The sequence below is a fragment of the Actinia tenebrosa genome, unplaced genomic scaffold, assembly GCF_029948245.1.
Source record: "Actinia tenebrosa isolate PJP-AT-01 unplaced genomic scaffold, QUT_ActTen_1.0 PGA_scaffold8__29_contigs__length_14323225, whole genome shotgun sequence".
NCBI lineage: Eukaryota > Metazoa > Cnidaria > Anthozoa > Actiniaria > Actiniidae > Actinia > Actinia tenebrosa.
The window spans coordinates 12,034,500-12,049,508 of record NW_028292585.1 but is presented as its reverse complement, the minus strand read 5'-3'; the positions used below and the strand labels follow the sequence as shown (position 1 = coordinate 12,049,508).

The window sequence follows — 15,009 nt, the reverse complement described above, 5'->3', positions numbered from 1 at the left end:
TAGGATTAAACTTTGACGTAAAATATAGGATGTGGTGCAATCCAGTCAACTAAAAACATAAGAATAGCTATAACGTCATCTCTGTAAAGACCCTGAGGGGGAGGGGGGGGGGGTACCTCAATGGCACCTCAATGGCACCTCACTCGAGTGATGCAGAACCGCCATTTCATATCTACTCATTAAAACATCTTCCATTTAACACTAAATGATGTGCACATTAAATTTTCAGTTTCTATTTTATCTACATTGATTAAATGCCAGCGTAACTATAGAGGAAGATTATAAAGCGAGCCGAAAAAACCTACGATGCGAGCTGGCTTCGCATGTAAGCGATTTTGTTCTTTTTCTTTTTTCTTTTTTTCTTTTTGCTACGGTAACACCATAATCCCTGATGATGGATCATCTAAGATCCGAAAGCTCTGAAAATAATAAATATATGTAGATGAAACAACAGCTGAATATTTCATGACCCACATTTTTACAGAGAAACCTTAGGTGTTTGTTTACATTATCTAAATAAACAAATCATTAATGTAAGTGTCTTGTTTTGTTAGTCTTAACTTTGCTCCATGAATATCAAACCTTATGTAGGAAACTTGGTATAACTACAGACCTGATTGAAGTCGACAATAAAGCTCCCTGAAGTCAGATAGTTTCACTGAAGAAACGCCATTTAAATTAGTAAATTAACATTGATAATATGGAAATTGGTATTCTTAGAATCAGTTAACGTGAAGGAATGTAATTAACAACGGATTTACCAAGATGAGGACGAAGTTTGCTTTTAATAATCTTGCTCCAAAGTACAACATCGCTCGAAACTATCATTTTCTATTAAAACTTAATAGATATTTTATAATTGCTCAGAATAGTGATACATGATTTCCCGAGCATCAGTTGTTGTTGATCTTTGGATGGTTATCCCCAAAGAGTGTCATTCACGAGTTCTGCTTAGTTTCTTTAGATTTCCTTTAATTTTGACCCTTGTGCAAAAATGGTCTTGTGAGGTGGCTCGGTTGAGGTCAGGCTAATCTGTTGACCATTGAGAACCGCTGCGATGATCAGCTTAGCTGCACAAGTAAAAGTAACATTATCCAGTTATTTTAAAGGATGGCATCGCCTGTTCTAGTATTGGGTGTTCAGTACTAATAGCTAAACAAGTTCATAAGAACACTTTCTCCACCTTGTTGGCATCAATGCATCGTTGGCAAGTGAACTAGTACCATTGCTTGTTTTAAGGAGTTCAGGGGCAAGCAAACATGATAAATGTGGAGTTTCTTTGTAATCGGGACTAAATTAGGAGCCTCGTGATAACCTTAAATTGGTGTGGCCCTGAGTGCACGCATCTCATCTAGAGACACTTTAATCCTAATCATGGTTAAAAATGCATTTGAAAGTAGTCACTTGAAACCAAGGATGAGTTATGAAATCAATCAGTGGATCGAATATACCACTGGCACTACTTAGAGTTAGTAGATATGAAATGGCGGTTCTGCATCACTCGAGTGAGGTGCCATTGAGGTGCCATTGAGGTACCCCCCCCTCCCCCTCAGGGTCTTTACAGAGATGACGTTATAGCTATTCTTATGTTTTTAGTTGACTGGATTGCACCACATCCTATATTTTACGTCAAAGTTTAATCCTAATAAAAGTTTCTAATTATTCATAAAATATAGTTTTTCTATCTCAAAGCCTTAAAGGCTTAGTTTAGGCTTTTGTTTCATCCTAATTGAGTTCTACGGATATTGTCCTTTGTCTTACTACTTAAAGGATTAGACTCTTTTTACTTTATGCTTTTGTTTCACCCTAACTGAGTTCTACGAAGTTGACTCATCAAAAAACAAACAATTAGATGACTTGCCCAAGGAACAACTTTTATTCATAAAACGCTCAATGCATGTGAATACAAAAAAAAAAAAATTAGTTACAGCTCTTTTCCGGCATTATTCAACTAAGTATTATGTTTTGATTGTCAGTATATATTTGTTCAATAGAAACACCCGTCACTTGAAACAATAGAGGACTGTGTTCTGCAAAATTTGCGAGTCAAAAAAACCTACTAGATATCAAGACCACGATCTACTCTTTCTCAGTTTTACGAGACAAACCGTCCAATTTTTAAAAATAATTAGTGCAAATTTCTTATTCACTAATGAGTTCAGCCAGGTGTGGACTTTCAGGCCAGGTACATGCCAATAGTCGATAGCTTGATAGCTGATAGCTTAGCACTATATATAGTGTAGATCCTAGTGTAGATAGTAGATCTAGTATAGATTCTAGTGTAGATTCTAGTGTAGATTCTAGTGTAGATTCTAGTGTAGATTCTAGTGTAGATTCTAGTGTAGATTCTAGTGTAGATAGTAGATCTAGTATAGATTCTAGTGTAGAATCTAGTGTAGATTCTAGTGTAGATTGACATCCACCCTGAGCGATTTTGAATTAATATGAAGCGGATGGATGGACTATCGATATTGCATTGGTTAGGGCTTCATTAGCCCTATTCTCCTGGGCAATGGCTCGGACTGTGGGTTCATCTTCGTGTAGTTTTATCCACTTCATGCTACCTGTAGATCGGAGCCTTATCTTGACAGGCCATTTGTACTATGGTGCAATTCCTAATTCTAAAATAGATATGACGATATCCGTATTGCCTGTGAGTGGTGCAATTCTTACTTTAGACGGTAGTAAAAGAGCTGGGCATAAAATCTCAAAATCTTTAGCATTCAATATCTTATCGCGGTAGTAAGACTAAACTTTGACGTAAAATATAGGATGTGGTGCAATCCAGTCAACTAAAAACATAAGAATAGCTATACAATACAATACAATACAATACAATACAATACAATTTTATTTGGCACCTTATACTTAATAGTACATGAGTGTTTGATTCCAAATATATTATAGGTATATATATATACTATGTATTAGGTAATTTTCTTATTTCATTTTCACGTATCAGCATACATTGATGAATGTATGCTGATATGGCTCTTTGTAGAGACGCTGATTTTGAATTGATTAAGAACATAAAACGACTGTCAGCGCTCATATTGTTGAAATTAATGCTGGTGTTTTTTTCTATGAACTCTCTTAAGTCGTTTCTATGAGAGTCATATAGTGGACACCAAACTAGAAAGTGTTTTTCGTTTTCTACTCCCGACTTACACACTGGGCAAATCCTTTCATCGTAAATGAGATAAGGCCTCTTATACCTCCCCGTTTCTACTTCAAGCTTATGGTTGCTAATTCTTAATTTTGTAAGCGCCACTCTGTGCTTAATATTGGTGACTTGACTTAAATATTCTTCAAAGTTATAATCCGTTTTGAACTGACGAAAGACTCTGAGTTTATTTTTATGTCTGTCGTCTTTCCTTTCATCATTGTGGAGGTTACTCCATAAAATTTGCCTCTCAATGTCATATATTCTTTGGGTTATTTTTCCATATTCATACCATCTTGGAGAAAGTTCATCTTGTTTCATCCAAATTATCCCCAATCCGAGTTGTTCTAAAGTAGTTTTAATTTTTATGCTCCAAAAGGCTTTTTTAGCTTCATTTTTAATATCTTGGTAGACTTCGGCTGAAAGTTTTTTTGGGTGTAGTTCCGACTTTATAATTTTATACCAGAATTTAAAGCTTCTACTGCATGCTTTGCATTTTAGCGGAAACCTTCCTAACTCAGCTCTGCATGCAAGGTTACTAGCATTCTTTGTCACCTTGAGGAGCATTTTGCAAAATTTCAAATGAACAAGTTCCATGGGCTCTTGGTCTTTGGTGCTTAATGTTTCGATACCCCATATCTCACTTGCGTATAGAAGTATTGGCGTAACAAGCGAGTCAAACAGTTTTATAGTTAATTTGATATTGGATGTGAAAAATTCACCCATTTGTTTTTTCATCTGAAATAGTGCCTTTAATGCAGCTTTTTTTAATTCTTGTTTTGCAAACGTAAAGTTTCCAAAGGTTGTAAAATTTAATCCGAAATATTTATATGATTTAACGTTTTCTAGTTTAAATTTGTTCAAATAGAATTGGAAGTTATTCATTGTCTTCCCTGTATTATTGAAAACCATCACTTTTGTCTTTGTTATATTAACTGTTAAGCCTGATTGTTCACAAAATGCCTCTAGCTTGTCGAGGTAGGCTTTAGGAGCAGTTACCGCCCTGCACGATCGATAGGCCCCACCATATTCATATGCGAATTGTGTGGATAGATTGATTTGTATGTACCCAAAGATCTGCATACAGCCGTTGATGACAAGGTCTTGTAAAATATAAAAGAAGAAGGAAAAGATGGCGGCCTTTAAAACGAAAAAGACGTCAATTGGCAGTAAAGTTTTACCGTCAAACGCTAATGAAAAAGATCCTGACTTTGTTTCGTACAAGGCACCGCGTTCTCTTATCATCAGCCCTGCGTTTGATCGCTTGAACGAGCCTTTAGGTACAGTAAATAGTCAAGACATTTCTACTGATACAAGAGAAGGGACACAGAAAGCCGGTCTATCAAACAGCACTAATGATCCTGCAGATTCTACTCTTCAATCACGTAACAAAACATCTCGAAGTGTTCGACAAGGCGAATGGACTTCCAGGAGGAGCTTAATAAAGGATTCTAACAATAACGTCCAGCGCATGAGATGCCAATTCATGGCCATGTTCAGTTTCGTATGCCTTTTATCGATAGGTTCGATATTGCTGACAATGCTTTTAATATTTGGAAAAGTTAAAGGAAACTGCTGTGCCGAGAGGATTAAAGGTATGCGAGACGATATTTTTATTTGATACATCCATTTCATCCTTTACATTCATTTGGGGCTAAGCCTGTTGCTTAAAATCATCAAATAATGACTTTATAAGATAGAAGAAGGTCAAGGCAAGTGCAGAGCTTAAAGCTATTGCACAAACCAAAAAACCATCCTTAATTACCGTCCACTAACCTCATTTATCCGTTCAATAGGCTGAAGATCTCTAGTCCGCTGACTAAATGTCGGAAAAATTACAATATCAAGGTTTACATTCTAGATTTGAACTGACTACCGACAAAGAATAAATCTACTGAATGTCGTACCACAGTTTTAATCCATGTCTTAGCATCATCTTTCACTCGAAACAAATCTATATTCAAAGGGAGTTGACTATAGCTATACTAGTACGTTTCTCTTGCCTTCTCGTTCAATTTCCTTTGTATTTAATCACTCCAACACTCCAATTATTATTTCAACACCAAGCATTTGTTCGCAACAGGTTTTCGTCCGATAACGAGTTTGAATCACTGCAATGTTCCATATTTAGTGTCGAGGTATTTGTTCGTATAAAATCGCTTAAGAAAACACTAAATGTACAAACAGATTCCTTTCAGCTAGAGGCAAAAGATAAATAACTTCTGCACAATTAATTCTAATTAAATTGATAATAAGATTACTTGATACCTTAGTAGAACCCCTTAATTATTGGCTATGATCACATACTCAAAATAACTATAACTTAAGTGGAGTATTTGCAGCTCGTCATTAGGTCAATGGAGAAAATATTTAGTGCGGAAGTCGGTATGAAATCGATTTTTAAAATCTGTCAATGAAAAATGTCGGGCAATTTTAATTGACTTAGATTATTAAATGGTATACAAGAATTCAAATCGCGATCATTAGAACGATGAATGATCCAACACTTAGTGATCAATAGATGATCAATAGATGCTTGGAGGTTTCAAAAGTCACCATGTTTCATCCAATCAAGCCCATGTTTCTTAGACTTGTTTTGTGGTGGGAGGCGGAATTATTTGCTCCACATCTTTGAATTATATGTCTTTTGAAATATATGTCTTAATCCGGCCTTCATTATTTGTGACCTGCGACGGGGGAGGAGTGGGGAGGGTGGGTCTCATTACATTTCTTGCGACGTCATAAGGATTAACTGATCTCCCCCATGAAAAATCATCAGATTTTGTACGTTCCTTACTCGACAATAGTGGTTGTTAATCTCTCATTGTGCTACTCCCGTCCCCCCTTAATAATACCTGTCATCAGTTATATGGTTGATCCATCCTCCAGTTCTCCAGTTCTCCAAAACCTTGTGATTCCCATAAATCCTACGACCCCCCCTCCCCCCCCCCCCCCAATCCCCACCCATTTTATTACGTTTCTCCTTGACTTGGGCTAAACACTTCCAACATCGCTTTTTTATTGAATGATTGTATCTGATGGTTGTGTACATATTTGACAAAGACTCAGGCAAGATTACACTGTAAAGCATTAAAGGATTTATGGATTTACTAAGAAATCTATTCTTAGAACTCTTAATTAGTTGAGTGGAAGAAGTCACGAAATTCATATCACTAAACTAATTATAAAATCTTTAATAAGTGTCATGCTCTAGTATATCACCACCCAACACTTCTGATTGGATGGAGCCTTGGATATTCTCTCTGACCCTGATATCAGGTCAAGTTTACAAGCTATCGAGAATAGTCCTCTTCGCGGTTCCCTGCGCCATCTTGAAAGGTAGCCGGGCCTTTGCATCGAAGCGAGAGGAACGGTGAGCTTGCAATGATAGAGACATGTGAATAATTGTCCAAGGTGTTAAAAAAGGTCTCTATCATTGCAAGCTCACGGTTCGTCTCGCTTCGATGCAAAGGCCCGGCTACCTTTCAAGATGGCACAGGGAACCGTGTGAAGGGGATTATTCATGGTTCCGACTCAGACCGTACAAACCAATCACAATTGCAGCAGTATTTCAAGTGAAATGAAATCTTGTCACAAAAACAACTACGCAGTATTCTATTTTTCTATTCTTCTATTTTCAAGTGATATTAAACAAAACGAAATTAATTGTCCGCGAACAAATCAGAGTTTTAACTTCCCAGATATATTCTAGTCGATTGGTTGAGATTATGGGACATAGCATGCGCAAAACTGGTAACTACGGGCAGCGCAACCATAAATTGGTTGAAGCTATTGTAATCAAATCAAAGACGATATCTTTTTCAGTTATTAAAATACGTATCATCATACATTCCATACAGGTGCTGCACCAGAGACCAATAAACAGACAGCTAATGAGAGTATGGACAGCAAGTTGAATGGCATGAAGAAGACAATCACAGTACTGGAACAGAAACTAACGACCTTGAATGTACTGGAACAGAAACTAACGACTTTGAACGTAAGCCGGTCCTGTCCACACCTATCCGAAAACGCGATTTTGTATTCCGTTTTCGAAGAAATTCTCATGTACACATAGTGCCTTTCGAATCTTCTTCGCCCGTCCACACGTATCCGTTTTCGAAAAGTTGCGTAAGTGGCCGGTATACTATTCACCGGATCTGAAGTGTAGAATGAAGGCCAATTCGCAAAAGGGAAAATTCCGTTTTCAAAAACATTCAAATACGTGTGGACGAGGCCTGAGTCAACACAAACAATGCTGAAATGATCGGGTGTCGTTAATGGCTTTATGTGCCAATTAAAGACCTGGTCTGGAAGCATAAAGGCTTACGTCATAATGCTATCTTTAAAGTTTACTCTTGATGTAATGAACCACAGGCGGCCCAGAGTTAACGCTAATGGCTTTGAGCGCATACTCACTCCTTTCCATGTGGGATGTGTTTAGTAAAACTAAACGGAACGTGGATCATAGTAAATTTGACCTGCTTCAATTATCTGCTACACACAGTAGATGTCTATTGACTGTCTAGTGCCTACTAGTGTCTATTATGCCTATTTATACACAATAGATGTGTATATTCTGCATCATATCGCAGCTTACTAGTAGCATACACACAGTCTACTCTAGTGAATGATGTCAAAAAGTAAAACTTCGAACGACAAGGACGTTTTGTCACCTAAAAGCAAGTATGAATATGCTGGAAAATACGCGAAAGAAAAGCGTAATGAGAGCAAAGAAGGAAGGAAAGAGTGGAACTAAATCTGCCATAGTTTAATGTAATCCATACTAGTTTCCAAACCTCTAGATATGTTGGCACTCACACGGTTTTGGTTAGACTACCTGTGTTCTTTTTGTACGTTTATGGTCGTTTATAGCTGTGAATGCCCTCGAGAACTGAGCTCGGATCGATTTCGGATCTATCTAAACTAGATCGCTCTAAAATGGACCTAAAGTGTGAGCGAGCTCCAAGAAATCGATCTGAGTCGATCGCGATCGATCTGAACTGAATTTAGTTTAAACGTAAAAGGTTTCTATAGACCCCTTGGAGCACTTTGAAATGCAGCTCAATCTGGGTGACAAAACAATAGGTTCAAGTCCTCAGGAGACTGGATTTCTTTACTTTAAGAATTTACCCCACCCCTCCCTCCCCTACATAATGAACAATCATTTAGCGTGGGTCATGTGTTGCAAACGCACTGATGGCACGACAGCGCATGCGTTACAAATAACTAATCGATTAACGTGGTTTTCGTTTAACAGGAAGAAAAGATTCAAGAGACCCTCAAGGTAAGAGTAGAAGAAAAACAAAAGATATCATGCACTTTTACCAATTCAGACAATAATTAATCATCTCTTGGATGAACGACCTAAGCTGCAGGCTAGCAGTGTCACCTGTATTACTTGGACCTGTCTCACGCAACATCCGATTGCTTCATGATGAATTTTCCTGTGAATCAGGTTAATTCAATCGCTTTATGATGAGTTAATAAGAACTTTTACTTTTTGTTTTTTGTTTTGTAATTCTCATGGGTATTAACATGACTGCCGCGTAATGAAGGTCCACATATTGGGTTGTTTCAGGTGCATGTATTCACCTTTGTTTGTTTGTTTTTGATTGCAGACTCAGTCATTGCAGCAAAAGTATGACAAACTGGAAAAAGAGTTTCACGCCCTGAAACAACAGGTGAAAACGTTTCCTATCAAAACAAATATATTTACGTTACTGCCGTAGAATCCCGGCCATATGCCCTGGCCTCGATCATACAAATTTCATAGGGGTCTTTTAATGAACTTATGACCGGGATGGGGGGACGGGGGTTATATTATATCTAGGATGGCTCATAATTTAAACATGCGCAATGACAGCAAGTACCTATAACTAGCCTGTTCACTTGTCAAATCATGCAGAATACAGTGGATATTAGCCATTCCGAGTTTAAGGAGAAAACTGGGTCGAGTTAGCATTGCAATGCATTTTGGGACATTTTAGGGAACACGATAGACGCCATCTTGGAAATATGTCCTATAACATAACCCCACAATGCACTGCAATGTCAATTAATTCGTCCCAGTGTTTTCCTCGACTTAGGGATAATTAATAGAAGAAAGTGAATACCGAGACAATAAATAACAATCCTGGCTGCTTCGAATTCTCTATCACATCTACAGGTAGAACTAAATCAGATGGCTTTGACCAACACATCGACAAAGGATTGCTGCCTTCAAGCAACTACAGATATCATCAACCTCAAAAACAAGGTATATACTGGTATTCAGAACGTCATCAGATAACGAATAGAGCGTTTGCACTCACGTGACTAGGCAGCCATATTGCTGTACCAAACAACAGAAACTTTCTGCACAGTTTTTTTTTTCATAAAATAGAGTTCAATTCCCCGAGGTTAGAATACCAACATGGCCTCTGTGACGTCACGTGAAAACGCGAATAAGATACAACAGTTTCAGAATATATACCGTCAATATACCGTCCAACCATTCTCTTTCTGACTTCATTGGTTTCGGTCTTTCTTTGATAAACGGCAACAATGATTGTCACAAGACCAAAGAAATGCGGCTTATTCACCTATGGGCACTCTTAGTCCCAACGGGATTCATGAACGCTTTGCTTTCAACTAACCCTTTATTTTGTCTTTGATTCTTTGTTTTTGTTTCCTTGCCTACCTTGTTCTCATTGGTTTCTTTTGTCTTATTCTATCATATAAACACTCCTTTCTACCACCTCTTTCTCTTTTACTCCGACGAAGGACTAGCATCCGAAACGTCAGTAAGTTTTTTATCTTTTCACGGTGTATAATTTACCTTTTTATCATTACTATTCGTCAAATTAGTTTTTTTTTCCAAACAGCCTACAAATGTTATATTTACTCGTGACACACCATGGAATATCCCATTTGTCATTTGTCACGGGGCTGCACGGCGGTACTCCATCAAAAGAGGGAGCTTATAACATTGAGGGTCTCACTTTCACACTGAGAAAGTGGGGTTATATGCTAAGGGAGGGGGGGGGGGGGGGCTTATAAACCGGAATTTCTGTGTGACATCACGTCTATTTATTATCATAATTCAAATACGCGGAATGACGCAAGTACCTACTAGCTGTTTACTTGTCAAATCATGCAGGAATACAGTGGATATTAACTTTTCTTAGGTTAAGGAAAAAACTGGGTCGAGTTAGCATTGCAATGCATTTTGAGCGGTTTTAGGGGACGAAAGAGACAGCAATTCGCCCTGCTTTTTCCTCGACCTCGGAATGGCTAATTGAAGAAAGTGAATACCGAGACAATAAATAACAATCCTGGCTGCTTCGAATTCTCTATCACATCTACAGGTAAAACTAAATCAGATGGCTTTGACCAACACATCGACAAAGGATTGCTGTCTTCAAGCAACTAAAGATATCATCAACCTCAAAACAAGGTATACTGGCATTGAAAACATTATCAGATATCGAATAGAGCGTTTGTACTTACGTGACAAGGCAGCCATATTGGTGTACCAAACAATAGAAATTTTCAGCACAGTTTTTGCATAAAAATAGAGTTCCACTCCCGGAGGCTAGAAAATGTATTGTTTTGGTACACCAACATGGACGCTGTGACGTCACGTGAAAACGCTTTATGGAATAAGATACAACAGTTCAGGTCAAACTGTCGAACTTAACATGAGCCGAACATAATTGAAACAATAGATAACAAGGCGGTATAATTTTATGTATTAGGTTCGGCTCATGTGAAGTTAGACGTTTGACCCGACCCTGTTAGTGTAATAACATATGAACAATGAAAAATATAAGATATATAGAGGATATTGGGCGCGCAAAAATACGAAATTTATCTTCGACGTGTTGAAAAGATCTCTCACGAGTGAGCGCGTTCGTATCTGCAAAGAGAAATATAGGTATTTTATAGATAATTATATGATAAGAAAATTCATTTGTCTGTATAAGATCCTTTTAATATTATAGCCTATCAATTTTTATTCTTTTGTAGCTGAATATAACGACATTGAAATGAGATCAACGGACCAGACTTTGCACAATACCATAATGCATATCAACACTTCTCTTACCGATCAGGTACGAAAACATATGAAAAATATTTTGAATAAGAAATACTGAGATCAGAAAGACACATGGGAAACTGAACACAAGCAAAGATTGGACGACGTGGCTTGTCAATTACACCTTATACATACCAAACACGTGTCAGCACCTTTGAGTATTACGTAGAAAAGAACGCTATATAAACCACTTTCAATCATTAACTAAATTATTCGATTCTTGGGTTAATTCTTTTTCTCCTCGTACTACAACAACAACAACAATATTTTTTAGAACCAGATTTGAATACAATATATATAAGCAAGAAAAAATATTGAAACTTAGCCAAAAATTGGTTACAAGCTCGATTACACTATAACTTTATCTCTACCAGGTAATCATCTTTATATGGTATAGAGGCTTTGCACCATCACGTGACGGCAGCCATGTTAGATGGCAGGAACAATACAATCGTTTTACATAAGAAAGAATTCAATTCCCGAGAGCAAAGGGTTTTAGGGTTCTGTCATCTAACCACATTCAGGTAGTTCAAACTGTATTATGAGCGCCGGCGCGATGATGGTGCAAAGTTTCTATTAACTATAAAAGGTCGAGAACCACTGAATACATCCAAAGTAGTATCATGTAAGGTTTGAACTTTTTAATTCGTATTCGTCAAATCAATTTTTTTCCAAACAGCCTTTAAAATATTATATTTACTCCTGACATACCACGGATATCCCCCTTGTCATTTTTATGTTTTTTGTATACACACACTTCCTTTCTATATTTCATCCCTTGATCCTTATAGAAAATACAAATGCATAGATTCAGTGCGTAGCGCATGATGGGAAGGAAGAATTACAACGGCTTTCCTGAATTCTGATTGGCTGTATTTTCTACGGTTTGGGATAAATACCTGAACTTAATCTGTGTTTTTATTTTACTAGATATCGAACGTTAGTAAGCAAGAAGGTCCAATTGGCCCTCCAGGGTCGCAAGGTCCACCGGGGTCACAGGGGTCACAGGGACCCCCAGGAATTCAGGGACCCGTAGCGAGTGGTGGAGCTAACTTTAGCTTATGTCAGTTTAAGATTGCGACTAGTACACCGGTCACAGCGGACAGACTGGCAGAAACTGATCTCATATGGATGGAACCTAGTGTGAGTACTGTTCACTAGCCAACCAAACGGCCGACTAATACAACCCCAATCGACCGTACGACTAATTAAACGACCAGACTATTAAACGTTTCACCTAAGTATCCATACACTCATCTACCCACACAACCAAATCCATCATGAACACCACAACAAACTAAACCATTCTACGGACAAACAAGCAACCGATCAGCCCATTTACCTATACTCCCCTGTAGACACGTCACTCACCCACCCGCCCATTCAACTGGCATCCCATCAACCAATCAAACAACAAACTAGCTCATTCAGCGCTCGCCTATCACCAATGCGACCCGTGTTCGAATCCGAGTAGAGTTGTTTGTTGGTTCTCTCCTGTGCTTCGAGGGTTTTTCTTCAGGTTCTCCTGTTTTCCTCCCTCTGCAAAGATCAACTTCTAAAATCAATTAACAAATCGAAGTCAATTTTCTATGGGTCTGTACTGTAACACGAAATGACGTCAAAAATGATCCAAACTCGACAAGTCAGCTCACTGCAAAAATTGGATCATTTTTGAAGTCATTTCATATTCGAATACAGTACAAACCCATAGAAAGCTGACTTCGATTTGTTAATAATCGAAAAAATTTAAACAAAAGACAAGTAAATAGTTTGAAAAAGTCGTTTTCATCCGCTCGCTCAGTGCGCGTGATGGATGTCGTAAGCACAAGCAGGTCTAGCCTCTAATCGACAATGATTCTAAGCCAATCAGCGCGCGAGAAATTTCCAAGTTATGGTAAAAATCAAATTCGATGGAACGAGGGCCCCAGGCTCATGAGTTAGTCAATTATTAGTGCTAACCTCGTAAAAGAAGGATGATTTTTTACTTTTTAGTGTTAACCAATCTCAAGGAAGAGCAAATGTTATTTTCTTTTTATTCTATTTTTAGTAACAAATTAATGTCGTTGACTTTTCCAGGGTAAGAGAATTGTCGGTGCTACATGTTCAACTAATGTGCGCTAGAGTACAATTTCAACTCGTATACAAACCAAGCGGTGAGCGACTTTACCGATGCATGTGCAAAGGACAGTCATCCAAGTTTTTCTCGAGTACGATGCAGTTTGTACTGCTATCTTAACTACTGGGAGTGTCCGCTGAACTGATCCACATCTAGGGATGGTAGTCTTGAAGGAATGAAATGGAATACAGAAGATACTATGAGGATTAATTCTGTATGGAAGATATTGTAAGAGCACCGTCGTAGCAATAGACAGTTTTACATTGACGTTTTTAATTTTCTTCCCGCCAAATAGCAAACGTGACCATGGTGGCATCGTTTTCCTGTATTTTACTTTAGCTTTTGCAAACCTTCTCACCACATACGTCTTTCGTTGTTCTATAGCGCATGCAGTAAAACCATGAAATAAAAACAAAGTTGATACTGAAAATAGTAGCTATTTAGTGACAATAGTGCTGTCATCCAACCAGAATCGAACATTTACTACGCCATATACAAATACCAAGAGACCATTTGTGTCTTTTGTGTAAAGAATGTTCTGGTTGAGTGATACGAACTATCAGTCACTAAATAGCTAATATTTGTCAGTATCAACTTTGTTTTTATTCATGGTTTACTGTATGCGCTTCTACTACTTCAGTGAATTTTTTTTGCGATTCCTTTTCAGTAATTCAAAATAATTTTTCACTGGTGAACTGTGGTTCCACGTCCTGCCGTAAACATAAATCTAAAACTCTAATGAAACTGGAAGAACGTCAAATCGCAAGTGATAATATTTATGCATATTTAGTGTTATTTTGTGTCTAAGCTATAATTTTTTCAGTCATAAATTTTATTATACACGCTTGGAGAAGGTGCACTGTAAACAATACTCCAGTTTCGAGTTCTCTGTTGCAGCTCAGGGTCAGTAGTTTCCATTTTTTGTGCAGCATATTCATGTGTTCCAGTCAAGGTGCATGGAATTATTTCAATTTGTATTGTTTAGTTGAAGTTGTGCACTTTTTTACTTTAGCGTTTGAGGATAAGCCTGAGTAAATAAGTCTGTAATCACACAGCGGTAATTTGGAACTTGAAATGATTGGTTTTATATCAGTGCGTCTGCTGGTCTATGCATTTTTATGACTGGTATTGATGAAGTGCGCATGCTCACAGATCAATTTGGGGATTTTCACCCCCCTAGCTGCGAGTGTCGAATGCGACAGTACACACATCTTCTTATGACAATGACTCATATCATGCTAATGAGCATGACTCAGGACTGTTCTCGCGTTCAACCATTGCGCGTACATGCTCATGTATTTCCTATTGTGCCTAATGCGCCCTAGTTTATACTGAAATCAAACCCCTGATAATTATAATCTAATTTTAATGAGCATGCGCACAGAGAATGGCGGGTGAGCAAACCACAATAAACAAAAAGTCGTGCATTATATATATATATATATTCTAAACTGTTTTATGAAAAGCGTTGAACCCCCACCCCCCCTACCCACAGGAGCTTGAAGCATTAGGTGCGTCAGGAAGTTCACGATTGACCGGCCTTCCAAGTGCAAAGTGCAAGCAGGGATGCGGGAGGCCTGGGGACACACAACCCCGAGATTATTCAGCCCCTGACCCTTACCCCCTCACCACTAACAATTCAACAAAAAA

The 15,009-nt window shown here is 38.0% G+C and overlaps 1 protein-coding gene across 1 annotated transcript; it reads left to right on the top strand.

The window, feature by feature from the left end:
• The first annotated feature begins 3,974 nt into the window (after nucleotides 1–3,974).
• On the top strand, nucleotides 3,975–12,404 carry LOC116293656 (uncharacterized). The gene is made up of 8 exons (XM_089024348.1): nucleotides 3,975–4,758; nucleotides 7,024–7,163; nucleotides 8,424–8,450; nucleotides 8,785–8,847; nucleotides 9,333–9,422; nucleotides 10,513–10,642; nucleotides 11,174–11,259; nucleotides 12,174–12,404. Exons 1-8 carry the CDS (start codon nucleotides 4,296–4,298, stop codon nucleotides 12,402–12,404), a joined length of 1,230 nt encoding a protein of 409 aa, XP_088880474.1. The 5' UTR covers nucleotides 3,975–4,295.
• Nucleotides 12,405–15,009: the final 2,605 nt, after the last annotated feature.

What these genes read in the sequence shown, in the direction of transcription:
- LOC116293656 (XM_089024348.1), top strand. Translation starts at nt 4,296, where the DNA reads ATGGCGGCCTTTAAAACGAAAAAGACGTCAATTGGCAGTAAAGTTTTA. An exon ending in AGATTCAAGAGACCCTCAAG is followed by an intron (nt 8,451 to 8,784) that starts GTAAGAGTAGAA and finishes TTTTGATTGCAG; the next exon opens with ACTCAGTCATTGCAGCAAAA. An exon ending in ACACTTCTCTTACCGATCAG is followed by an intron (nt 11,260 to 12,173) that starts GTACGAAAACAT and finishes TTATTTTACTAG; the next exon opens with ATATCGAACGTTAGTAAGCA.